At 43.2% G+C, this 25,646-nt stretch overlaps 2 protein-coding genes across 2 annotated transcripts; both read right to left on the bottom strand.

Annotated features, from left to right (window-relative positions):
* Window positions 1–724: 724 nt before the first annotated feature.
* ccnf (cyclin F) lies at window positions 725–17,381 on the bottom strand. The gene is made up of 17 exons (XM_056407118.1): window positions 17,180–17,381; window positions 16,188–16,339; window positions 15,977–16,083; window positions 15,800–15,867; window positions 15,498–15,694; window positions 14,982–15,035; window positions 14,499–14,603; window positions 14,179–14,256; window positions 13,552–13,706; window positions 11,235–11,399; window positions 10,946–11,069; window positions 10,607–10,787; window positions 10,355–10,442; window positions 9,291–9,390; window positions 9,029–9,162; window positions 3,082–3,260; window positions 725–2,770 (listed from the first exon to the last, which is right to left on the bottom strand). Exons 1-17 carry the CDS (start codon window positions 17,190–17,192, stop codon window positions 2,325–2,327), a joined length of 2,346 nt encoding a protein of 781 aa, XP_056263093.1. The 5' UTR covers window positions 17,193–17,381; the 3' UTR covers window positions 725–2,324.
* A 4,158-nt stretch (window positions 17,382–21,539) lies between these two features.
* LOC130188903 (transmembrane protein 100) lies at window positions 21,540–24,053 on the bottom strand. The gene has a single exon (XM_056407457.1). The coding sequence runs from the start codon at window positions 23,860–23,862 to the stop codon at window positions 23,479–23,481; it is 384 nt and encodes a 127-aa protein (XP_056263432.1). The 5' UTR covers window positions 23,863–24,053; the 3' UTR covers window positions 21,540–23,478.
* Between the last annotated feature and the right edge of the window lie 1,593 nt (window positions 24,054–25,646).

Here is a 25,646-nt window from a genome sequence, read left to right as displayed (position 1 = left end):
ACGGAGCTCACGTGATCACAGTTGAGCAGTGTCACGTGACCTCAACAGCTGGGCTTACCGAAAACTGTTGTTTTGTCAATATTCGTTTGTATTACGAGCAGTGGTCCTTCGACATTGTTTCAGATATTGATGTTTTAGAAAACAATGTGGCCTTCAATATATTCTCTATAACGATATAATACTTTCAGGTGAACAGTACAGCAGGGTGGCCCTACGTGTTTGATTGTTGGTCTTATACTGAAAGATCCAAGTGGTCACCGGCCAAACAATAACAGTAAGTGCGTATTTGTCAACAAGGGACATTGAAAGTAAAAACTAAAACGTGTGTTTAAACCAGCAGGGCCCATGTGACATTACAGCGAACCAGTCTTCAAATGATTTAAGTGCCCATCCAAAATGCTGTGATGTCACAAGTAAATCTGTAAATAAGTCAAATTTAAACCAGCAGAATTTGCTAAATATAACTTGGTGTATAAGCCATTATAAAGATGAAACAAACAGAACAGAGAGAAATGCTAAAATATTGGTTTCAGTGCCAAGGCGTTAAGACGGAGGTACATTTACATTTAGTTTACCAGGATGTGCAGTGAACAAACTAGTATATGATAGTTCTAAGTACAAGAAACTGAGTGTTTTATGGAAAAGAAGAATATATTCTAATCAGAATAATAGTTATCCAATTACAAATTAATTGCGTGGTGGCAAAATAATTAACACTGAAAGAAACCGTGCATGATGTCTTTTTTTTAATTTCAATACAAAATTACATATTCACATCACAAACACTGTAGAAAAACAAGTTTCACAAAGAGAACTGCCTTTTTGGAATGAAGCGAAAACAATTTCAAGTAGTAGTGGCATGTTCCTTGTCTTTCTCCACGTATACATATAGTACTATGTACATTTTAAAAACGTAGGTTATAACCAGCCTGGCATAACAGTTAACACTTTATTTACAGTCATCGTGTACTGTGTACTGGATTCGGAATACAGTACTTTATAAACCCCATCAGGTAAAACGTTTCCTTTAGTGTCGGAATTTCTTTTTCTCTCCCAAGGAAAAGCAAATTCACTCAAAAACACTTCAGTATCGATTGTTCAAGTGGGGAAAAGGTTACATTTCATTGAATTGCCCTCCGTCTGATGATAAAAGTGTGAGGTCTAATTCAGATGGGAGGAAAAGTGGGTTGACTCAAACGTCTCACTACCGGCACGTTTCATGCAGCGTCGAGTGCCTCGCTACATTAGAGTTGAACAGTTAAGGACTGCGTAGCAATAAACATCTGGATGATCGGCTCAGGTTTGTACAAAACTCATCCAGTTGTTGATTCTTGGTAAGTTACATTATCAGCATGTAATGTCAATATCTCATCAGCCAACATGTTAAAATCTGTTGTTCCCGATGGGATGAGTGTGCTAACGGTCTCTCGGGGAATATGGATCATACTGGTGGAATAGATATCCGCACACTTGCATCCATGCAGAGAACACTGAAGCTTTCGGTCTAAAAAGGACCGTTTCCAGGTAATATGGATAAAAGATTCTTAACAGCACAACCGGGGTTTATGCACTCTAGAAGACGCAGACTACTAAGAGTAATTTCACAGTTCTGTTTCTATTGAAGTAGACGCCCCTGACAATACACTGCAACAGTACCTTTGGCAAACACATGTAGAACTAAAAAGGACAAAACCGAACACATTAGTTCATACAATCGTATTTTTAGGCTTCAGATGCAGAAATATTTATCAACTAGATGACACTTGTCACCTACTGATGAAATTCACCAACTACAAGATAGTCTTGTACAGACAGTGCATATCAGAAACCAAAAACATTCCCAATAATATGTCAGCTATGTTTTAAGTTTTTGTACAATACGAGTTTAACAATGAACATCTTCTTCGCCCCCCAAAAACAAGCCCAAAGTTTCATTTCTTTTACAACTATCCAACGTGATTCGAGATAGATTGTTGTAGAAGCCTGAAAAACAGAAATGTTCCTGAGGAAAGTCAAATCGTGTTCCAGTGGTTTTAGAGCAGACCGTCTTGGTTCATGAGGTATGTTATTGGACCATGCCTGTAAACGTGTAAATGAAATGCAACAGAAAGGCAAGTTTCCTGGTAATTTGTTTGTTTCCTCTCCCCCCAAGAGGAAACAAACAAATGTTTGTTTCCTCTTGGAAGTCTCTTGATCTTCTGGCAATTAACAGCTCAGTGCAGACGAACCGAAGTGAGGAACATCATTGAGAACTGAAGAAAAGTGCTGGAGGTTGATAACCGAGCAGGCGGTCTCTGAGCAACAGCCAGTCGAAAAACCCCCGTCTATAGGCTCAAAAACCCTGCATTGGCAGAATACTCGTCTCCTTCCTCCTCTTCTCTTTCCACCTCACCTCCACTATGAGCTGCTGAGTTCTTCCTCTTCACCTGTTTGGTAGAGGTGCCCCGGGGCCTCTGCATGGGCACCAAAAGGCGGAAGCCTGGCTGGGCATTGGCGGAGGCCGTGCCCAGGGAACTGTTAACGGTCTTGAATGTGCAAGGCATGAGGGTGGAGGAGGAGCTCGTGGATGAGGGGCTAACACTCTGCACAGAGGAGTATCCTGAACTGTGAAGATCTGTCGGGAAGGAAAGGGGTTCCTCGTCTTTGCAATCCTTGCTCACCTCCTTTTCCACTTCAGAGAAGCTGTCTTCATCGCTGGACAAAGCTCTGCAGTGCTCTAGTCTCTCGTCTGTGTCATTCAGCGAGGGCAGTTTGATGGGTATCATGGAGGCTGTTAAAAGAGAAATGCACAGGTTTAAAACGATTCATTATTTTGTACAGTTTACACAAACTACAGCCCCCAATACTGTATGTATGGCTGCTATCCTGCATCGTTATTTGTCCATTAAAGTAAGCCTGACTAATATGCCTAAATATATGTGCTGGTTTATTATGCTGAACAATGTACTGAGAGACTAATGTGTGCATTATTCTCCCCTCTATAGATAAACATTAGTTCATTTATAGGCTTTGCAGAAACACTGTTGGGACACAGACTGGAATGAATGTGCCCCGCACCTTTCCCTTTTGCTCAACACTCACAATTGCAGTCTCTCTCTCCCTCGCTCTCTTCCTCCCGGTCCGCCTCATAACCGGAGGAGGAAGTGTCCAGACTCCAGTCCAATATGTCACCGAGCAGAGTCTCCTCCTGATTGGACAACTCTGCTGTGGGTGTGGCCACAAAGCTGGCTCTGTGGGCCTGCATGGCGTCATCCCGTCTCCTAGGGAGAAAGTGGACACGTGTGTTACAGTGAGTCACCGGAGCGTCTCACAGATGGCACAAACAACCACCCTCTGGACAAGATGTTTCACAAGTCCACTCATTATGGACTACAGGAGACTCGGCAACGATCAGAACTGCCAAATGAGCAAGGAGAACGGTGGGGCCGTTTATTTTTGACAAATACTAAACCCTACAATATCGAGGTATTGGGTCAACAATATTGTGATAACTGATTTTCTCTACATCGCCATTGCCAAGAACCGTATGTCGCTTTAATAGCGTCTTTCTCTGGTCCCACATGCCATCAGTTAATTTAACTTCCTGCTTTATTACAGATTACTTCATGTTAGATTGCGTTACCTCTATCAAATACAACAAAATAGTATTAAGGAGGTGCAATACCAATAAAACAAAAACAGTCACATTTACAACGTGACTTTTCTAAATTGCATTTCAATCAAATGCAATACAGTATATTAGCCAAAAAAAAAATACAGCAAATGCTAAATTGTGTGTTCTCCACACAATCCTATATTGGATAACACCGTAAAACAAATGGGATTAAAAGTCAAAGTAGCCCTGTGCCATTAGAAAGCCATGCAAGTAAAGCAAGTTTGAGATTTCTCACAAGAGGACGACTTGATAAAGAAAAAGAAAAATGTCTATGGGATAGCAGAAGTATATTGCATTATGCAACATAGCATACATGCTGTAATATTTTGTCTAAACACATGCAAACACACACACACCTCGCTCTAATGTATTGTCAGGGTTTTTCCTGGGTCAAAATGGGTTTTCGGTGCTCCCAAAAAAAAATTGCGCGCAACATCTATGCATCTATGGAGGACTTTAAATGATTTAAGTAGAAATAAATAAATAAATGAAGAAATGTAGAGATATATTTATTTAATGATGTCCTGCTGATTTATAACTGATATTTATTAATTCCTATATTTATTTATACATTTATTTAAGCATTTATTCATGCATTTATTTATTTATACTTAAGTCATTTTGAGTCCTCCATATACATCATGCACGTCGGGCTGTTGAGTGAGTGATCAGCAGCTGGCCGCTCTGTCAAGTCGCGCACCTCACAGTTCCATATTGATCAGACAAGAAGACACGCTTATCAACTCCAGTGTTTCTACCATTATAACAGGGTGAAATCTGACCACCTGTCACCCTGTAATTTTTGTCTACCCCCCGTCAACAACTCCTCTCGGCTCGCGCGCGCCAGAGCTCCGATGCCGGCGCGCGCCTCGCTCAGCCGTGATGCGCGCACACCTCAGTGTTAAATTAAGTTTAGCAACATGGCTAGCTGTAAACCTAGAAGAAACACTGAACTCGATTACTATTGATCAAAACAGAACGAGGGTTCGACTGTCGCCGACTTGAAACATACTCGCTGACATGCACCTGATGAACACATATTCTTTTACCTTTTTTTTCCATCGCGGACTTTCTTTTGCCTTAGGCGCTCAGGATTTGTCATAGGCGCTCGGGAAAACAGCGAGGCGCGCCAAATTTTCTCTATGCAGGAAAACCCTGATTGTGATGGGGAATTTGTGTGTCGGTCACTGGTTTACCTCTTGTTGGTGCGGACGGAGGCCAGGAAGGTGTGGAAGTCTGCTGGTTGACCAGTGGGGCTGGGAGGCTCCATCTGAGGATCCACCTCAGGAATCTCCAAGATCTGACACAGCTCTTTAAAATCCATCACCTTGTGGAAGCCATGAAAATATATTAATAACCAGTTTCAGACAACTATTTAGAGACATGCTGTGCTACAATTAAAAACATTGTGTGTTGTGATCATATACTGGCAACAATTTATATTTTTTTAAGTACCTTTTCTTTACTGATTTGCTGGAAGGAATCATCTTCAAACCGTTGTTTAACCCCAGTTAGAGATACATGCCTGTAATCTTTGGGAACATCTTCACTGAAACTGAGGAGACAGAGAGAGTGAGGGGGAAACAAAGACAATGAGTGAGTTTGATCCCCTTTGTTTGATCCCCATTGTTTGATCCCCTTTGCTTGCTGCATCCTTATAATCAACTCTTGGGGACAAATCTTGTTTCTTATCCTTTTGAGGATTACAGTTTGTCGATACAATGCTCACCTATCAAAGTGACTGACCCTGAGGCATGTTTCTGTGACTCATTCGGTGATTCACTAATGGTCTCACCCCCCCCAAATCCACCCCCTCCACCCCCGGATCTCCAGTCCATAATATTCCTGTAGTCTCTTATGGCTCTGCAGCTCTCTGGGCTCCACGTTTGCTTTTATACCTTGAGGGCCATCCATTTTCTTGGTCACCAGACATTATAAACAATCTTAAATCTTGTCAATGTGGCTGTACGAGCATGCGGAAAAGTGTACAAATCACCAATCACTTTCTTTATAACTCTTTCCATGAAGGGAAAGCATGACGTATAGTAACAATCTGAAAATGGAATGGAGCTTTTTTTTTTTTTACGGCATTTTCTACAGCTTAAAGTAAAAATATATCTGTGTTTACCCGTCCAGAATATGGGCTGTGAAAAGCTGCTGTACAGTAAATGAATGGTTGAATTAAATAAACTAACATGTCTAACTATTTTTTCGGAAATGCAGTGGATGTCGTAGGTCAACAGATTTCTATTTTATTTACAATAACCTAAATTTACTAATTTGTTATAGAGATGAGGAGAGACTTAACCCGCTGACAACAAATTAAGTGTAGTTTGAAATGGCTTTTAAGAATAGATTTCTTTGCTGGGTGACCCTCTTACAGGGCCATGATAGCACCAACCTCTCAAGCATTTACTGACAATCGAGGTGAGGGCTACGGGTCTCCAGTCATTCAGGCAGGTTACCTTGGGGTGTTTGGGGACAGGCACAATGGTGGACATCTTGAAGCTCTCAGGAACAACAGCCTGGGACAGGGAGAGGTTGAAGATGTCTGCAAGACTCCTGCCAACTGGTCTGCACATGCTCTGAGGGCGCGCCCCGGGATGTGGTCGACCTGCCGCCCGGATGTCCACCCGCTTGAAGGCTCTGCGCACGCCAGCCTCTGAGATGATCAGCAGGCTGGTCTCCTCGGCGGCGCTGCCTTCGGCGGGCTGCCGTTCACGCCGAACCGAGCAAAGAATGTATTTAGCTCGCCTGGGAGGGAGGTAGAGGAGTTCTCTTCACCGCTGGTTTTCCTCTGAAGTCCGTGATTGTCTGTAGCCCTTCCACACACCTCTCACGTCATGGCTCTTGAGCTTTTCCTCCACCTTGTTCCTGAACTCCCGCTGGCAGAGCCGATGGTCTTACGGAGGTCGAGCGGCTCTTTGTATTCCGCCATATTCCCGAGTCAAAGGCGGTGTTACGCGGCGGAGTGCAGCGCGAACATCGCCATTTATCCACGGTTTCTGGTTGGGATAACCGAACCGACTTGGTAGGAACAACGTCATCTATGCATTTCTTGATGAACCCGTGACTGAGGACGCGACTCACTGACGTTGTTGTCCGACGCGACCCTGAACATATCCCAGTCAGCACGCTCAAAACAGTCCTGTAGCATAGACTCGATTGGTCCGACCAGCGCCACTTCCTTCACAGCGATTGGTTGCTGCTTAAGCCTCTGCCTGTAGGCGGGAGTAGTTGGATGGAGCGGTGGTCCGTTTTGCCGAACGGTGGGCGGAGGAGGGCTTTGTATCCATCCCGGAAGGGAGTGTAGCAGTGGTCGAGAATCCTCCCCTCGTGTTGCTTTTATGTGTTGGTAGAACTTGGAGAACTTTCTTCAGGTTCGCTTTGTTGAAGTCCCCGCCACAATGAAAGCAGCCTCGGGTGTGCCGACTCCTGCTCGCTGATCGCCCGTAGAGTTCCTTCAGCGCTATGTCCGTGTTAGCTTGAGGCGGAATGTACACAGCAGTTACGGTGACTGCTGTAAACTCCAGCGGTAGCCAGAATGGTCGACACATGAGCATTAGGTACTCCAGGTCCGGGGAACAGAACGACTTGAGAGTATGTACATGACTTTGGTTGCACCAAGATCTGTTTATCATGAGACATACCCCTCCACGATCTTTACCAGAGAGAGTCTTTGTTCTGTCCGCGGTGGACGGAAAATCCTGCCGGCTCGATGGCTGAGTCGGTAACCTCCTCCGACATCCATGTCTCCGTAAGGCAGATGATGCAGTTGTCCTTAGTTTCCCGGTGGAATTGAATACGAGCCTGAGCTCGATAGCTTATTGTCCAAAGACTGTACATTTGCCAGTAAAATGGTGGGTAGTGGGGTCGATTGGCTCGACGCCTCAGCCTAACCAGCACGCCAGCTCGCTTCCTCCGTCGGGCGACGCTTATGCGTGAGATCGCGCCTAAAATGCACCTAGATAGGTCCGCTACTGTTCCTGGCGGGACGTCCGAGTAAGAGTTGAAAAACTCTGGTAGGCGGCGAGCAACTGCCGATCCAATCTCCAGAAGTGTGCATCTGTCGTACGTTAACTGGCTGCTAACGTTTTGTGCAAAAATAGTCGCAATAAGAAGAATAAATAACAAAAAACTACTACAAAATCCGGGAGCTCGCAACACAGCCGCCATCACGTACGGCGCCATATCACCGTGATAGAGTAAATTTGCGGCTCTGTCAATCAAATGCAATACAGTATATTAGCCACAAAAAAAATACAGCAAATGCTAAATTGTGTGTTCTCCACACAATCCTATATTGGATAACACCGTAAAACAAATGGGATTAAAAGTCAAAGTAGCCCTGTGCCATTAGAAAGCCATGCAAGTAAAGCAAGTTTGAGATTTCTCACAAGAGGACGACTTGATAAAGAAAAAGAAAAATGTCTATGGGATAGCAGAAGTATATTGCATTATGCAACATAGCATACATGCTGTAATATTTTGTCTAAACACATGCAAACACACACACACCTCGCTCTAATGTATTGTCAGGGTTTTTCCTGGGTCAAAATGGGTTTTCGGTGCTCCCAAAAAAAAATTGCGCGCAACATCTATGCATCTATGGAGGACTTAAAATGACTTAAGTAGAAATAAATAAATAAATGAAGAAATACAGAAATGTAGAGATATATTTATTTAATGATGTCCTGCTGATTTATAACTGATATTTATTAATTCCTATATTTATTTATACATTTATTTAAGCATTTATTCATGCATTTATTTATTTATACTTAAGTCATTTTGAGTCCTCCATATACATCATGCACGTCGGGCTGTTGAGTGAGTGATCAGCAGCTGGCCGCTCTGTCAAGTCGCGCACCTCACAGTTCCATATTGATCAGACAAGAAGACACGCTTATCAACTCCAGTGTTTCCCCTACCATTATAACAGGGTGAAATCTGACCACCTGTCACCCTGTAATTTTTGTCTACCCCCCGTCAACAACTCCTCTCGGCTCGCGCGCGCCAGAGCTCCGATGCCGGCGCGCGCCTCGCTCAGCCGTGATGCGCGCACACCTCAGTGTTAAATTAAGTTTAGCAACATGGCTAGCTGTAAACCTAGAAGAAACACTGAACTCGATTACTATTGATCAAAACAGAACGAGGGTTCGACTGTCGCCGACTTGAAACATACTCGCTGACATGCACCTGATGAACACATATTTTATTTCTTTTTTTTCCATCGCAGACTTTCTTTTGCCTTAGGCGCTCAGGATTTGTCATAGGCGCTCGGGAAAACAGCGTAGGCGCGCGCCCAAATTTTCTCTATGCAGGAAAAACCCTGATTGTGATGGGGAATTTGTGTGTCGGTCACTGGTTTACCTCTTGTTGGTGCCGGACGGAGAGGCCAGGAAGGTGTGGAAGTCTGCTGGTTGACCAGTGGGGCTGGGAGGCTCCATCTGAGGATCCACCTCAGGAATCTCCAAGATCTGACACAGCTCTTTAAAATCCATCACCTTGTGGAAGCCATGAAAATATATTAATAACCAGTTTCAGACAACTATTTAGAGACATGCTGTGCTACAATTAAAAACATTGTGTGTTGTGATCATATACTGGCAACAATTTATATTTTTTTAAGTACCTTTTCTTTACTGATTTGCTGGAAGGAATCATCTTCAAACCGTTGTTTAACCCCAGTTAGAGATACATGCCTGTAATCTTTGGGAACATCTTCACTGAAACTGAGGAGACAGAGAGAGTGAGGGGGAAACAAAGACAATGAGTGAGTTTGATCCCCTTTGTTTGATCCCCTTTGCTTGCTGCATCCTTATAATCAACTCTTGGGGACAAATCTTGTTTCTTGTCCTTTTGAGGATTACAGTTTGTCGATACAATGCTCACCTATCAAAGTGACTGACCCTGAGGCATGTTTCTGTGACTCATTCGGTGATTCACTAATGGTCTCACCCCCCCCAAATCCACCCCCTCCACCCCCGGATCTCCAGTCCATAATATTCCTGTAGTCTCTTATGGCTCTGCAGCTCTCTGGGCTCCACGTTTGCTTTTATACCTTGAGGGCCATCCATTTTCTTGGTCACCAGACATTATAAACAATCTTAAATCTTGTCAATGTGGCTGTACGAGCATGCGGAAAAGTGTACAAATCACCAATCACTTTCTTTATAACTCTTTCCATGAAGGGAAAGCATGACGTATAGTAACAATCTGAAAATGGAATGGAGCTTTTTTTTTTTTTACGGCATTTTCTACAGCTTAAAGTAAAAATATATCTGTGTTTACCCGTCCAGAATATGGGCTGTGAAAAGCTGCTGTACAGTAAATGAATGGTTGAATGAAATAAACTAACATGTCTAACTATTTTTTCGGAAATGCAGTGGATGTCGTAGGTCAACAGATTTCTATTTTATTTACAATAACCTAAATTTACTAATTTGTTATAGAGATGAGGAGAGACTTAACCCGCTGACAACAAATTAAGTGTAGTTTGAAATGGCTTTTAAGAATAGATTTCTTTGCTGGGTGACCCTCTTACAGGGCCATGATAGCACGACATCACTTGAACTGAACAAAGGAAACGGTAAAGAGCTGCATGTGCTGAATGTGACCCGACAGACTGGGTGATGGAGCAGCAGGAGGATGATGAGAAATACATTGTGTGACTATCAGTCAACTCAAGACACATACCACTTAACATACAGCAGCACAGACAGGGAGGCCAGGTTTTCCTTGGAGAAGCCTGTGTAGTCAACTAACTGGCTGGGCCAGAGGGGAGCTGCAGAGATGAGACAGTAGAGATAAGTCATGGGGAACATTCAGTTTAAACACTCAACTAGGGCTGTAAATTATATTAGTAAAAAAAAAAAGAGCATTTGCACTCCTCGTCTGCGTTTAAAGGGTGATACAGTGCTCGTCGTGTGTGTCCGTGAGTGTTATTACCATAGTGATGGAGAGCTCGTGTCAGCAGTAGTGCAGCGCAGGCCAGTTTGGAAGGTGGTGGTGTGGCGAGAGCAGAGTAGAGCAGCGACAGCTCGCAGATGTAGCTGAATAGGTGAGAGGTCCGCCTCTCCAGAGGGAGCAGAGACAGTAGCACCTCACCGTAGTCCAGCAGTGTGGGGCTCTGAGGGGAAGGGCATGAACTCACTCTTTAGATTGGAACGGTTTCAATTCAGTTACAGTATTGGCACCAATAATTTACATAGTAAAATCAAATTTTGCTGGAGTCATTGAATGATACCCCTGAGTTTACTCTGTATGCATCTATATTATTGTACTCACCCTGATCTTTCCCTCCAGCACAGCGACAACCTCCCCCATCATTCGAACCAGGTCCTCATATTTGTACGTGTTGTCTGTGAGCCAGACAGCTTCACGTATGGTCAGGATTTCTTTACTGACATAGCTGAAGAAAATTTAAAAAACAATTAAAAAGAAAAAAGGATCCTTGATTTAAAGCTAGAAAATATCTCAAACTTCCCAAAAGAGCCAAAAAAACCTGTATAACAATGGTTTTATTAAAAGTAAAACATAGAAACATTTAAGAAAATAGGCTTATGTGCGTTCTCACCGTGTACAAACTACCATGCAGGCGATTCCCAATAACTGGAGGCGAGCCTTGGGGACAGAGCGCATTGCCAGGTAGCGGTCCACACAACCCACCGTCACATGCAGCGTCAGGCTGGAGAAATCCTTCATAGTGGTCACCTCCACAAGCCAGTCCACCAGGATGTATCTGACAGGCAGACGAGTAAATTAAGTTAGTGTGAACTAAAAAAAAAATAGATACAAATTCTAGTGTTTAAAAGAAATATAGAAAAAACGGTATTGCTGTGTATACAGTGCAACAAGAGGCCAAAGATTGACATCTTTAACCGGCATGCCTCACAGCCAGGCCATTGAAGAGGTAACTGAAGCGGACTCTTCGAGGAGCCGATGTGCGGCAGAAGTATCTTTTTACTGGCTACACATGCAGCGTACGTATGGTGGCCGGTTAGTGAGATTGTCATTTCCCTTTTTGGACCCAGCAGAGCGCTGTGAATCTTCAACTTTTCCAGAGTTTGAGCAGACTACGGCAAGCTGTGTAAGAGATACCGTAACTAAGGAACTGCCTCCTGGTTCTGGTAAAAATAAATGCAAAGAGAAAATTGCAAGACCAAACTGCCAATATTCTCAGTGTTAGTCATTTCCTTTATAGCGGTAGTTTATTTTAAGTATGTGTATATATATATATATATATATATAGAAACTTTGACTCATTTTCATGCAGATAAAGACGGCCTATTTGTATGTCTCTAGACCAGGGCTATTCAACTTCAGTAGCAAGTGGGCCGAATAAGAAAATCACGGGGGTATGAGGGCCGCACAGAATATTGATCAAATAATGGCTAAAAATTAAAAACAGTAATGTATATTTCCACAGGTAAACAGTCACACACGAAAATGCGTCGGTATTGTGTGGCAAAAGTGTTGCGAACAAGCATCACTATAAACATGTTTCAAAGTGTAAATATCCGCTCAAGGTAACCAGTTGTTTCAGATCCCTTCAACCAAACTGTTCCCATGAAAACATAAGAAATGTGACTTAATGGATCAATATAATAATATACACTTTTACTAATCCCCAAGGGGAAATTAGTTCTCTGCATTTAACCCATCCTTAGTTATTAAGGAGCAGTGGGCTGCAGTGAAGCTGGGGGTTCAGTGCCTTGCTCAAGGACACTTCAACTTGCAACTAATAGGGAGAGCGGGGATCGAACCCACAACCTTGCGGTTGAAGGACGGCCCTCTTACCCCACTGAGCTACAGCCGCCCAATATATAAATGACTTGGGATGAAACTAATATCTGGTGGCGCAGCGCACAGACTGCGTGTCTTTGAATGTAGACTCCTTTTGCGTGAAAGGGATCGAAACCAGGTCGGGCGATCTTTTTATTTTTTCGAAAATGTATTTCTTCATACGTGGCTGTGATGCACTGCTCACTTATACAATCGTAATCGCCCAAATGGATATGAAGGGTGGCTTGAAGATCTCCAGCAATATGTTTGTGAATGTGTGACGAATCTGGTGAGCGAGACAGAGCCCGGCTGCAGATGTTAAGAGAACACAACGCACGCGCAGGGAAACCAGTAGGTTTGAAAACCAGTAGGGGTGGAACACCGGCAACCAACACGGGTGCGTAACATAAAGATGTAACCATACAGGTTTGGTTGAGGCAACAGTGAAACTCAATGGCTCTGGGTTAGATGTCTCAATGTATAAAAGAGGCGTGTCCGTCAGCTTTATTTTTTCTTACCAAGCTATACTGATTTGCAGGCAGTCTTGCGGGCCGTAGTTAAACTCAAACGGGCCGTATCCGGCCCGCGGGCCGCTAGTTGAATAGGCCTGCTCTAGAGCATATGGATAAGCAGCAAACTGCTCGCATGCCTGGTGTAGCCAGTTGATCACAGTGGAAGCGTTGTGCTGCAGCAGAAACATCCGCGGATGTTATATACTTTTAATGTAGCCCGTGTGTCCGAATAGTGGTCCTGGCTTCTATTTATTTTATCACTTGGTGTGCACAGACCTTTTACATGAAAGTATATATTTACTGTTGGACTGGCTTGTGGAGGTTCTAAACAAGTAGACATCATCTGATCTTAAAAATGTTTAAATCCCTAAAGGCTATGCACGTTCGCCAGGGAAAAAGGCGCGACTTCATTTTCAGAGAAACCACTCATGCTGGTGTTCCGTTACATCTACTCCTTAGAAATGCAATTAAAGAACGCCAAGATGAGCGAAACACAGCGAGTCATCTCAATGACTAACAATCAATTGTCTAGAGACGGATAAGACTAGAATGATTTGTGATCATGCCAGTAACGATGGAGTTTCTGTTTCTTTCTACCTCATGGTGTCCTTGATGCCTTGCCTCAGGATGCCCTGAGTGCAGTGCCGTGATGTCGGGTTCGAGGAACCGAAAAGCTGAGCCACCAAGTCAGAGCAGGCTTTTGACTCCAGACCCAGCGGATTCCCACTGCTGCATACTTTAGCCAAGGAGAGCTGAGGAAAGACAAGACAATTTGTGAAACAAATGTTTCAGAATGGCTTGACAGGTTATTGAATTTGATCACACTATAAACAATACAGTAAAGTACTGCAATTTTCTGCCATCATTACAGAGGTTGTGATATTCATGAGTCGCATTTGAGTCAATGGTTCAGCTTGGGCTTCATAAAGGCAACAAATAAAACAACACAATGGACTGTCACGGCCTCTTGACACTGGCAGATATGCGCCAATAAGAACTTCAAATTCTGGACAAATAGGAGTTAGAAATGAAACAAACATGAGATGAAAAGCCATCAAAAGATAAAAACACATCTGTCTTTTGCATGACAGTGAAGCACCGAGGGCAAATAAAGACAAAGAAGGCCATCGCAAGACTGAAAAAGCACAATAATTCATTAAATCATCTTGCTGCATTAATATACTAGCAATGTTCTGTCAAATTCAATCATATACACACACACACCTGTGCCTCCCAGCATCCTTTGCCAGCATAGTCCCTGAGGGTTCGGATACACTGGAGGTACCTGCCTGGATCTGCCATCTGAAATTAATATATAATTTTTTTATTTTAAAAACCATTAACCTCTTATTTGAATTAATTTTTCAAATTAATATAATTGCTACTAGCAATAAATAAAAATAAAAACGTTATCATTTCAGTCTTTGAATCAATTGAATGCAATTATAAACTCTTGACATGGAGAAACTACAGTAGCCTAAAAGATAAGGTGTATTTATCCCAATATAACCAATTAAAAAAACCAAATAGAGATTCACACTCACAGCTGCTTTCCGGTTGTGCTCCCACAAAATGTAGGAGCTCTGTAGACAGCCAGCCTGTGACGACTCCTCCAACATGGATATGGCATCAGAGCGTCTTTCATTGCCCTGGAAAAGGCAACACGGTTCCAGGTGTGAGTGAAAAATCTTACGAAACAAAGTGTTATGTTTCTGGATGCTAACAAAAAGGGTCCAACATGTTCTCGTCCAGACAAAACACTTGTGTGACATGATACCGAAAAACAAACCAGAGTTCAATGGAAGTGATTTATCATACTATCAAAAGAACAAAGCACACCAGGGTTGCAAGTAAAAACAATCAACATGGATGGTTGCAACAGTGGCGTGATACAAAAGAAGCAGAAAACGAGTGGCCACGTCTGTGCTGTTAATAACTAGTCGAACAGCCTCCGTGAGCTATACACTTCGATTTGAGGCAAATAGAAACTTGGTTCATCACACCCAAACAGACTCTTTTACACTCACTTCAAACAGCTGCAACACTCTGGCCAAACAGTGCAACAAGGGTCCTCTCTTCTCCTGTAGAAAGTAAGAGGGGGGGATACATTGATAAACACATACTTGATACAATTAGAATGAGCTACCTTATAAATACTCCGCATTCTGCTCTACACCTTTCTGTTATTATCAATGCAGTCATGAATAATGTTGATGTTTCTGTTCATTTTAAGCCATGGCAGCATTTCCACTGAGCAAGAAAAGGTCAACCTTGTTCAGCTTTATTTGGTGTCATAACAAAAGCATTGAAGATGAAAACAACTTTTATCAGTTGGAGGAAAGCAGAAATGTGGCCGGTTTTGCAAATGCAGTCACATTGATCGTATCGTCACGACCACTGAGCTCATATTTGCATTAATGAACAGAAAAGTAACATTTGGCAATTATTAGTGCTAAAATTGAATGCAGCCCAATTGTCCACAGATGTTGGTTAAAAGGGAAACACGTTTTCATATCCTCTTAAATGGGGAAAGCCAAACCTACCACATTACTGTCACATTCAGCCTTGAGACGGTCAAACACCACGGCCTTGCAGCAGCTGCCGGTGGGCGACCACGGGGGACGAATAAACACCCAGATGAAGGGATCCGTCTTGGGAGAGCGCAGGCTCTCAGCCAGGCTGAAGAAGTGGGACGCCTTGCGACCACATACGTCAGCTCGCCCCTCATCACTCAACAACGCTGGTGGAGGTAGACAAGGCACACGTGATGAGGTTCATTTCCTAGTTACATTTGCCATAATTTAAACGGAATGCTCATAAGATAATTGTGTAGTGCTTAACTTACGTCCTTCGTTGTACAAATAAGCAATCCCTAGCTTCACAGCAGCTTCAAAATTCCCTTTATCGGCAGCTCTGAAAGAAGATAGATGTTTCAGGTAAGAACTCATGCAGACGAAAGAGAAAAACACATCCTTTTTCCAGGAGCGGAGCTTTTTTTTGTATTTGACAGAAGTGACTGTACCTCTCAAAAAGCCATAAGGTGTTGGGGGATGGCCATGTGTCCTTGAAACTGACCCTGGCCCATACACTGGAGTGGTTGTCAACAATGTCCCGCATGTGGGAGTGAACCTGTAGAAGTCAAGACAATTAGTCAATCACAAATCTGGGATGACATGGCACAGAAAGGCTACAGGTTGGGTAGTAGTGTTACCGTGTCTAGAAGGTTAACTCACCGCTCTGACAGACAGCAGGTCCTCTGCGGAGAGGCACTGGAGCACACAGAGGAGGACCTCCTCAGGTAGAGACAGCAAGGTGAGGGCTGGAGTTCGCTTACGCACACGTTTCCGTGCCGGGACAGAGTAGCATTTTGAACAACGGCAGTGGACTAAAGACAGAAAGGGTAGATCAAAGTTAGACATGTCAAGAACAAGTTCACAATACTTTGGCATGGCTCCCATAGTGGGTGCAGTTAAACACATTTGAAGTGCGCACATAAACACACACACAATCATCCAAAAGCATTTCACATCTTCGTGCAAGGTCCACAAACTAATTATCACATTACGGTCACATAAATATTTGCACTTCACTTAAAACAAGGCAGAAGCCGGTCACTGTGCCGGCTGGCAGTGAGACATGTGAAGGGGCAGGTTATGGCTCCACATTAAAAAAAAAAGCCTACCGTAAAGCATCTCCGGGTGGTCCAGTCAAACCCTCTTTTTGAATACGCAAATGTTTAAATTCATGGAAAGAAGATTCATCGAAAGTATCATAATAATCTTACAACATCGCCATATACAGAAAGTGTTGTGAGCTTAACAGCTAACGACGAGCAGCTGACAGAGTCAAAACCAAGTGAGCGCCCAAATTTCCCTCCTGCGATTCAAACGCCACTAACGTCAGGTTACGACTGGGCTAACATGAGCTATTTCATTGCTTTCTAATCACCACAAATGCATACACTAACACACGGGACACACGTTATTCAAACATTGCCAGCTTTACGCCATTTAAAATCAACGTTAGTTACTTCCAGAGGTATCCAGGATTAGCTAACTAACGTTGTACTGGTTAACATTGGAGTTGGCTAGGAATTGGTAAACCGGCATTAACTCTGTCAAAGTGATAATTTATTAAACGCACGTTCACAAACACTCACCTTACATCAAGTCATGCCCACAGTTATGGTAGTAAGAGCTAGTTTAAGTTGACTAAAGTTACTTACCTCCCGCTTTCATCGCAAGTGCAGCGATCTCTCCACAAACAGCTTCGCCTGTAGCTAAAGCACTCAGCAGCGATGTAAACGTCACGGCGATACTAGCTAATGTGAACACACAAACAGACTTAAAGGATATATAAACGCAGCTTATGCTATACAGTGTTACAACAGTGCTCGCTGCCTCTGCTGCGTGTAGTAGTTGGCAAGAATCTTTACAAGTTGTTAGCTGTTGCCTGAATTCAAAATTCAAGCACGCGTCCTCAATTGTTGGACCCGCCCCAGATCTACTCTAGGACCGCCCGCGCTCTCCGTTTAAACACAAGATTCAATCTGATTGGTCCGACCTTGTGACGCCTATCTGCCATATAGTAGCCCTGTGATTGGCCAGCACCAAGAACAGTAGTACCGATTGGCCATATTTTATAAACTGGAAAATATTCCAAGATTATTGGACAAAATAACTCAATTTCGAACTACGCGCTCGCCAGTGAATGTATGTGATTGGTTGACCTGGTTCTGAAGACAGTCTAGAGACCCACCTATTTAGTGTAGATTGTGGGAAATGTAGTTCAACAGGAAATGCAGTTTAAAGGTACCCTGTTTAAAGGGACAGCATCGAAAAGACCCAGAGATGAATTTGTATTATCGCAATACGGGAACTATTCCGAAAATAAGCACAGAAAGTACTTTGAACACCGGATCCTCGTACCTGTCCTGTCCTTTACCTGGAATCCGTCCTGTGTTTGTCCTGGGCACAGTGAGATAGTGAGATAGCACATGTTTGATGAAAATAGCAAAACAAATACTGTCCTTGAAACTAGCGTTATTGGATTTTTTACTATTTGTGGCTAAACTGACAAAAAAACATTTAGTACAAATAAAAAACGTAACGTTTTATTTATCCATCAATCCGTTTAATAATAATGTATGTACATTTTATTTGAGATTCCCCACATTATGGTCAGAATGCTTATAAATCCCTTTTGATTAATTTACAAGGGATTTAATGATATTTTGTCTCTACAATTGCCCCCAAAATATTACAGAGTTAGGGTGGCCTAACAGCCCTGGACAGCTGATAATGAAGTGAATGACTGAACCAGAAGTTTTAACAAGGTTGGAGATTAACATAGCATGGTATGCACATTGCACATAAGCATTTGCACACCGTGCCACAGAATATCTGTCGGGAAGTACATATTCAATTGCTATAATAGTGGTAGGGTTTATTAAGAGAAATTCACAGCACAAGTATGCGTGAGTAAAATGAAAATAATGAAAACATTGGTGGAGCAAATAAGGTTATTGATGTGTTCATTGTAATGAAGCACAATAAGAAATCGTATTGTCAGTTAAATTGCCCTTTCTCACATCACACAGTCAAACAAAGAAAAATATATAAATTCATAGGTATTTGAGCAGAGATATCAAAAAAATCAAAAACCCTGGTGGTTTGTCCTCTGATGCAGCTGCCTTTGTGTAAATTGCCGGAATTATTAAATAATTAAAACGATGGTAACAATGGAGCAGAGTGAACTTCAGTAGTAATCGTTTATTCCTTTCAGGCTCACTATTGATCTGCAGCTCTCCCAATGTCATCATCACCTGAAGTAGCTTTTGTTCAACTCTTTCACTGAATGATAGTCTGTAAAAAAGAGTAGAAGAAAGGGTTTTTGTATGTTAAAAATATATATATATATATATTTGATTATACTATTGATTTTACCTGGTTAAATAAAGGTCATATATTTCATAGCCTATACCTATAGCACCAATAGGGCAACCCAATTGAGAAATTCTTTGTGTTCAATCTGTATCTATTTTTTTATAAACATGAACTGCAGTGATGGTGAATAAAGAGAACACATTTCTTCCAATTGTCTATGTATTCACTGAGGCATGTAATTCTTGCTGCTTTCACGAGAAGTGTTGTATAATAAAATTATCTGTGAGTGACCTCAGACGGGGTAGAGGCTCTGACATCGTCAATTGGATGCAGTTACTGTTTCCATAGAAACCCCAACCATTTTCTCAGTAAAACACAAATTGACCAGTAATGGCTGGGGAAAAGCGATCGGTTGGTGCTTTCAGCCTAAATTGAAAACAATTATAGCAATAAAACCATGCACAATGTGCTCACAAAACAGTGGGTCCTAGTCTAGAGATTTGTTCCCCAAGCAATCATTATTTGTTGCATAATAATTCTGAAAATATGTTGTTATAAAGCTGCTGCCTCCAACAGGAAGTCATTGGGTTTGATCTGAAAACTAAATGGGAGAGCGATGGCTTCACAGATTCACAGGTGCTGTGTTGATGTAGCGAGGTATTAGTTAGTGAAATACACATTAAAACACATTTTGTAAAAAGTTCTTGTCATCTATAAGACTGACATTTGTTGACTGACCTTTGCGAAAGAAAAAGAAACAGGAGAATAAGAGGATGTGGGAAGTTCTTAGGGGGATAGAAAAATGTTTTGTAATATATTTTTGGCAATGTCTATATTCATCTTCATCCAGAAATAATAATAAAAAACAATCGGTGTTTGGTGTGTGTGTCAGTCCCATGTACTCTCAAGTATCTGAGTGATTACATTGAACAGCTTCTCATCAAATCAATTTTTACAACAATATCTACACTTAGACTACATTATATTTCACTTTTGCCTGTGATTTAATTTGACTGTCTGGCCAGTTGGATTTGCATCCACACCTGTCTACAAAAGAGCTGCATAATTTAAATTGATTTTGAAACAACTGCAGGCTGTGACTAACTCAATACGACAGCGTTTTGCACAGAGGCTGTTGATCAGGAATTTGAATAAACCATGAATGAAGTCATCATTGCAACCAAATCCAGACTCTGTGATGTCATTGGTGCTGCCTGTTTTTCTGGCTTTGCATTTTAAACTGATCTCAGCTTTGTATAATTCAAACTACGATAAAAGCCAAATAGCACTGAATGCTCTAGTTTGAAGCCAAGTTCTGGAGATTGTGATGCGGATGAGTTGCTGTCATCTGGTTTCCTGTAATCTGTGCTGACCCAAGCAGTCTAACTGACCACTTCCACTTCATCTGCACTTTGCCCCCATCGGCCTCCCCACCCTTTATCCAGCCCTAAACACTGCTCTCCCCACACCCACAGCTGTTTCCCAGCACAGTTACCACTGAATGATCAAATGTGTTCTTACATAATGAAATACAAAATAAACTCCTTATGAACTGAACCAGTCTCACTTGCACAGTACTTGGGCCAGTACGATACTAACACACATGTGGTCAATGTGGGGGTAGTTTGCCTGTGTTGTTATTTTGCCAGTAGGGGGTGTCATTTATTCAGCTTGATCCTGGCCCGCCTGTTTTCCTAACAACCAAAGGTTCACACATGTCTCCGGGTATCTGACCAAGTCATTCAAGCTGGCAGCACATGGCAATGTGTCTATATTCAGCATCAACATTTCAAGCACAGGGAGACTGAGGAGGTCTCGTCCACCGAAAATGTTTTTTTTAATGTACGTGAGGTGATAATGTATATCTAATGTGCACACTAAAAACTAAAAACTAAAAACAGTGTAAGTTCAATGTCTGCTCACTCGATGGACTGTGATAGCGCTAATCACTTCTTCCCTTTGGATGATTCTGGATAATATCCCAAAGAAAAGAAGTTTATTACAAAGTTATATATTTAATAAACCCGCGGGGACTATTACATCAGACAATAAATTAGAACCTCACAGACCAATGTGTTGTGTTCAGGTAACATTTATTTAATACAACAACAAAAATGTACATATAAGTAGAAATATAAAATTGTCCTATATACAGCACCACATATTAGAGGGCACACAAACAGACATATATCGTGTCACTCGCCAGTGACAAAGAGCGCTGGCAGACAGCATGGCTGTCCACCGGGTGAGGGAAGTACTCCCCCCGCAGCAGAAAGAGGTAGATCTTCCCTTTAGTTTTTCAAAAGGCAGAAGGGAAAGCACTTCACATCGCTATCAAACTAATTCTGGTCACCTGTCACAATACAGCTTCAAAATCAACAAGTACAAGTATGCAAGTACAATGTACTACACTGCACAGAGCTAAAGAAGAACGTACTCATCATGTTTTTTGTCAGTATATAAAAGGTTCAGAGAAGACTTACTACACAATGATTAACACTGCATCTTCACTGCTGCCTGTAATGCATCATATTCCCTAAGTATAATACTGCTCTGTTAAGGATGACTGATCCCAATCTAACCGCAGGGATCGCTCCCCACTCCCACCTAAAAGGGAAAGGAGTGACCTCCCAAGCTCTGCATTTTTCTTCCAGCATTACATCCTCGCCCCCCCCCCCCCTTCTTTCCTTCCTTCTCCTAGTTAAACAGAGTTTGGCTGACAATCGGTATACAACAGAACATCTAAATGCACACTGATCAGCAAAGACATGTGTGAGAGAGGACTAATGGTTGCATGTTGAAGCAGCTGGTCTGCAGGGCGGTCTTTGGCATTGTGTGTTAACTGCTACCTCGGGGTGCATAGACACATTTTACAAGAGTCACCAATCTGGGAGCCAGAATCGATGAAACAGTGATCAATAATAGTTCTCAGGGTTGAAGGAGAGCTTTTATGCGGTGCTTCACACGGAGACAAACAGGCTCCTTTCAGCTCCGATAAACATTCTCCGTTTTGCACTTTCTACTTCCGTGGTTTGTATTTTCCCTCCCATGTTACATTCAGTGCCAAGAATATATTTAAGACATGACTAAAATGCCGTAGTGTGTCTCATCCTGTGAGACCACACACCAAACAGAAAGCACCTATTCACAGCTGTGGCGTTGAGCACAGCTACATTCACTCTTCCTTACAAAAGAAAAAGTATACGGAAGGGAAACCCCAGAGACACTTATCAGAGAACAGCATTGTATTATATTTTCAATACTTTCCACTATGTGAGCAAAATGATTCCATTTTCTTTGGCAAGAAGTGATAAAGACAAATGTCTCACATTTAAGTGTTCGCTGTTGGGCTATATAACAAAGGGGAAATGAGGCGATCAAGTCAGAAACTAAGGATTTAGGATGGAGGAAGGCATGTGGGATGAATGAAGAGAGTCCTGTTGGGCTAAAGAGAGAGAACAAGGGGGGACATTCTCAGGGGTTCAGATGGAAACGGCGGAATGCGACAGAGCCTTTTTCCATGAGTGCTTGCTCAAGGCACCAAGAGGGAGGGGCCTAGGGGAGCAGGATCAGTCAAAGTGTCCCTACAGTGGCATGTCCCCTCGGGTAGTGTCCTTCAGTAATCCTGGCCTGTCCTGTGTGGGGTTGAGGTGCCCCACACAGGACACTAGGCTGGGCGTGAATGCGCGCACATTGAAAGGAGGGCAAAAAGTGAGTGCCCCACTCCTTTCTACCGTGAAGCTGAAGCTACAAAAGGCCTTTCAGGGCATGTCGTCCCTCTCGCTTGGCTTGGACATGGCTACATCTTTTGTTTCTCAGGAGTGAAGTCCAACAGGTCCAACCGACTTTCAGTTCACCAGAATCTTTATTTGAGCACACACAAACACCTAGCAGGTCCTCTGCCCTCTCCGGCTCATCGCTCACACGGATGCCACTAAGATCCTGCTGGACTCAAGTTCCACTCTCCCATTGCGTAAAAAAAGCTCCCAACACATTGCTGCGGTGTCACAGGACGAGTGAATGACGCTGGCCGCTGACGCGGGTGCGCTGCTCTTTCGGGTCGGGTATCAGGTTGCCGTCTTTGGCCCACTTCTGGCCTCTTGGAGAGTCACCTGTCCTGGCAAGAGGAATGCTGCGACTGACGTGCCTAGTGACGCCAGCATGGACTCCGGCAGCAGCTCTGCATAGCGTGTTAGGTGTCTGCGCGAGCTCCCACTGTGACTGCTAGTGCATATGTGAACGAGGGCTGCGAGGGCCGTGTATCCGTGGGGTAAATATGCATGTAGTGTGCAATGCATATTTGTGTGTGTCTCCTCTGAGGTTGTTTTGACACTGGACACCTGTTATCTGATGGTAAAAGAGCGTGTGAGGCATTGGTGATCCCTCCTTGTCAGTCCAAAATGGTCCAAACTTGACAGACGAAACAGATACAGTACTTCCTGCCTATCTGTCCTTCCACTCTATAATATCTCAGCTCAAGTTCTCTCCGGTATGCGCTGAGCCAAGCTCTGTGATGAAGAATAGAGGGGATTTGGCGCTGGGAGGAGGTGTAGTGGCGGCTTCTTTAGCCAACCCGTGAGCTCCCAGCACTGGGTATGTCTCTGCTTTCAAGTTCCTACCACTGTTTCCCCCATGTTCTTCACAGGGGACACTGCTCAGAGGTGAACGAACCTCCCTCTTTCTTTTTCCTTCTCTTGTTCTTGTGGACAGTCCAACAGGCAGTTGCCATCAGCAGCAGAAAAAGGCCCATGACAAGTAGAATGACTGACACCACTTTAGTCTGAGGCAGGTCATTATAGGTGTAGGTCACCCCGGTTCCTGCGACTCCGATCACCAGAGAGATGATTCCAAAGGGAAAGATGCAGCGGTACCACGACTTCTCCATGCCACCAGTGGCCTGGGACAGACGCTCCAGAGAGGAGAGCACGTCGGGGACTTTGGGCCCGGCAGCCTCCAGTGACTGAGCCTCCTGCCCCGTGTTGGTCTGGGGCTGGCAAGCCAGGTGGCCTGTTGTACAGCCCATCCTGATTTCTGGGAGCTGGTGGTTCCTGGAGCCAGACCGCAACGTGGGCCTCTTGGATCCCGTTCGCAGTCAGCTCTGGCCTGGAGATGCAGAAAAAAATAGAGAAAATCACAAAAAGAGAGAAAGGAGAAGAAGCTTTCTGTGACACTGGAGAAATGACTGAAGAGGAAGGCTTCTACATCAGCGCGGAAATCCACTCACACTTTCTCCTTCTCTCCCTCCCTCTCTTGCTGTTTCTCTGCCGGCTCTCTGGTAGCACATTGCACACTCTGCTGAATGTGGTGGCGGAGGATATATAAGGGGCCGTGGCCAGGGGAGGAGCTAGGGGGAGAAAAACAGGGAAGTCTGAGTGCTCTGATTGGTCTTCTTGTGTGTGACGTCAAACATTGAAGCAGAGAGAATAAAGGTTGATGATGCACAGGAAGGGGGAGGGGAGAAGAGTTAACTCCATCTTTTCTACATCTCCCCACCACTGACTCTCAATTACTGTCTTTTCTCTCCTTTACTGCAGTATACAAGCTTCCCCTGAAGAATACAGAAGCTTACTGCTGACTGAAAAAGGGGGGGGGGAATCCCACAACATTTTTAGAACGTAAAGTTGCTTTTTCCATCTCACGTCGCACCACAACAGCACAAATGTGCAATCACAGCCACCTCCACATGACAGTTATATGGTGATGGTGTTTCCACTGCAGCAAACAGCAAACAGAACACCTATGACCACCCACACACTCCTCAAGTTATGTTCATGCAGGCAGCCGAAGACAGGAGGACATCAAATATACTACGCCTTTATAATGTTAGTGTGTAGAATAATGAGCATGGCCACACGTGACATAAATACACAGGCAGCCTCCACTGCTTTCCCACCCACCCACACAAACTGCTGCTGCATCCTGCGTGGAAGATGACTATCCCTGAGCATCTCTCTCTCTCTCTCTCTCTCTCTCTCTCTCTCTCTCTCATGCATTCGAATTATTGTTAGGGATACGCAGCTGAACGCCTATGTTTCTATCTTCAGGCAATACTGGATTTTAAATATTTATTTTTGAAAAGGAACTGTGAACTTAGTATTGATAATCACAGTTTGTACTGAATGGCTTTAAATGTATGCGTATCGTTTTCTACAATTCCCCGGAAAAGAGGATGGTGCTTTCGAAAGTATTTAAGGATGCATGTGTTATGACACAGCATGCCTCTTTGCTATGCATGAAAGCTGTGACCAAACACATTGACCTCACTACAGGTCTAAAGTCATCTCTAGAAGCTTTGCCAATACAACAACTATCGTGCATGATATCTTGAGTATCTAAAGAGATAGAAACCATTACAATTTAATTATGGGTTTAAAAAAACTCCATACATCCGTAACCATAGCATTGAGTTAAGGGATATTTATTCTCATATGAATGCCCAACTTGCCTCTGGAGCACAACTGCTGCATAGTTTAGACTTTAGACAGTCTGCTTTGCCTTAAAAGAAAATAAAACCACATAAATAATGGGGTGCATCTAATAATGAACCCTAGTATCTGGTAACCACATTGACTGAAAGGGGCAGTTCACCCCAAAATAAATCCCCAGTTGCTCCCCGGGCGCTTCACTGCAGCCCACTGCTCCTGAATAACTAAGGATTGGTCAAATGCAGAGAAGAATGTCCCCACTGTGAGATTAATACAATTACATTATTCTTCTTATTATTATAAAGAAAAACGCATTGAGCACCACAAGCCGTGTGCCACAAGAACATCTCCAAGGCCGATATCTCCAAAACCAGGCAGCTCA

Source organism: Pseudoliparis swirei, chromosome 23, assembly GCF_029220125.1.
Source record: "Pseudoliparis swirei isolate HS2019 ecotype Mariana Trench chromosome 23, NWPU_hadal_v1, whole genome shotgun sequence".
NCBI classification, from domain to species: Eukaryota; Metazoa; Chordata; class Actinopteri; order Perciformes; family Liparidae; genus Pseudoliparis; species Pseudoliparis swirei.
Note: the sequence above shows the minus strand (reverse complement) of the source record. Positions and strands in the feature narration are given on the sequence as shown.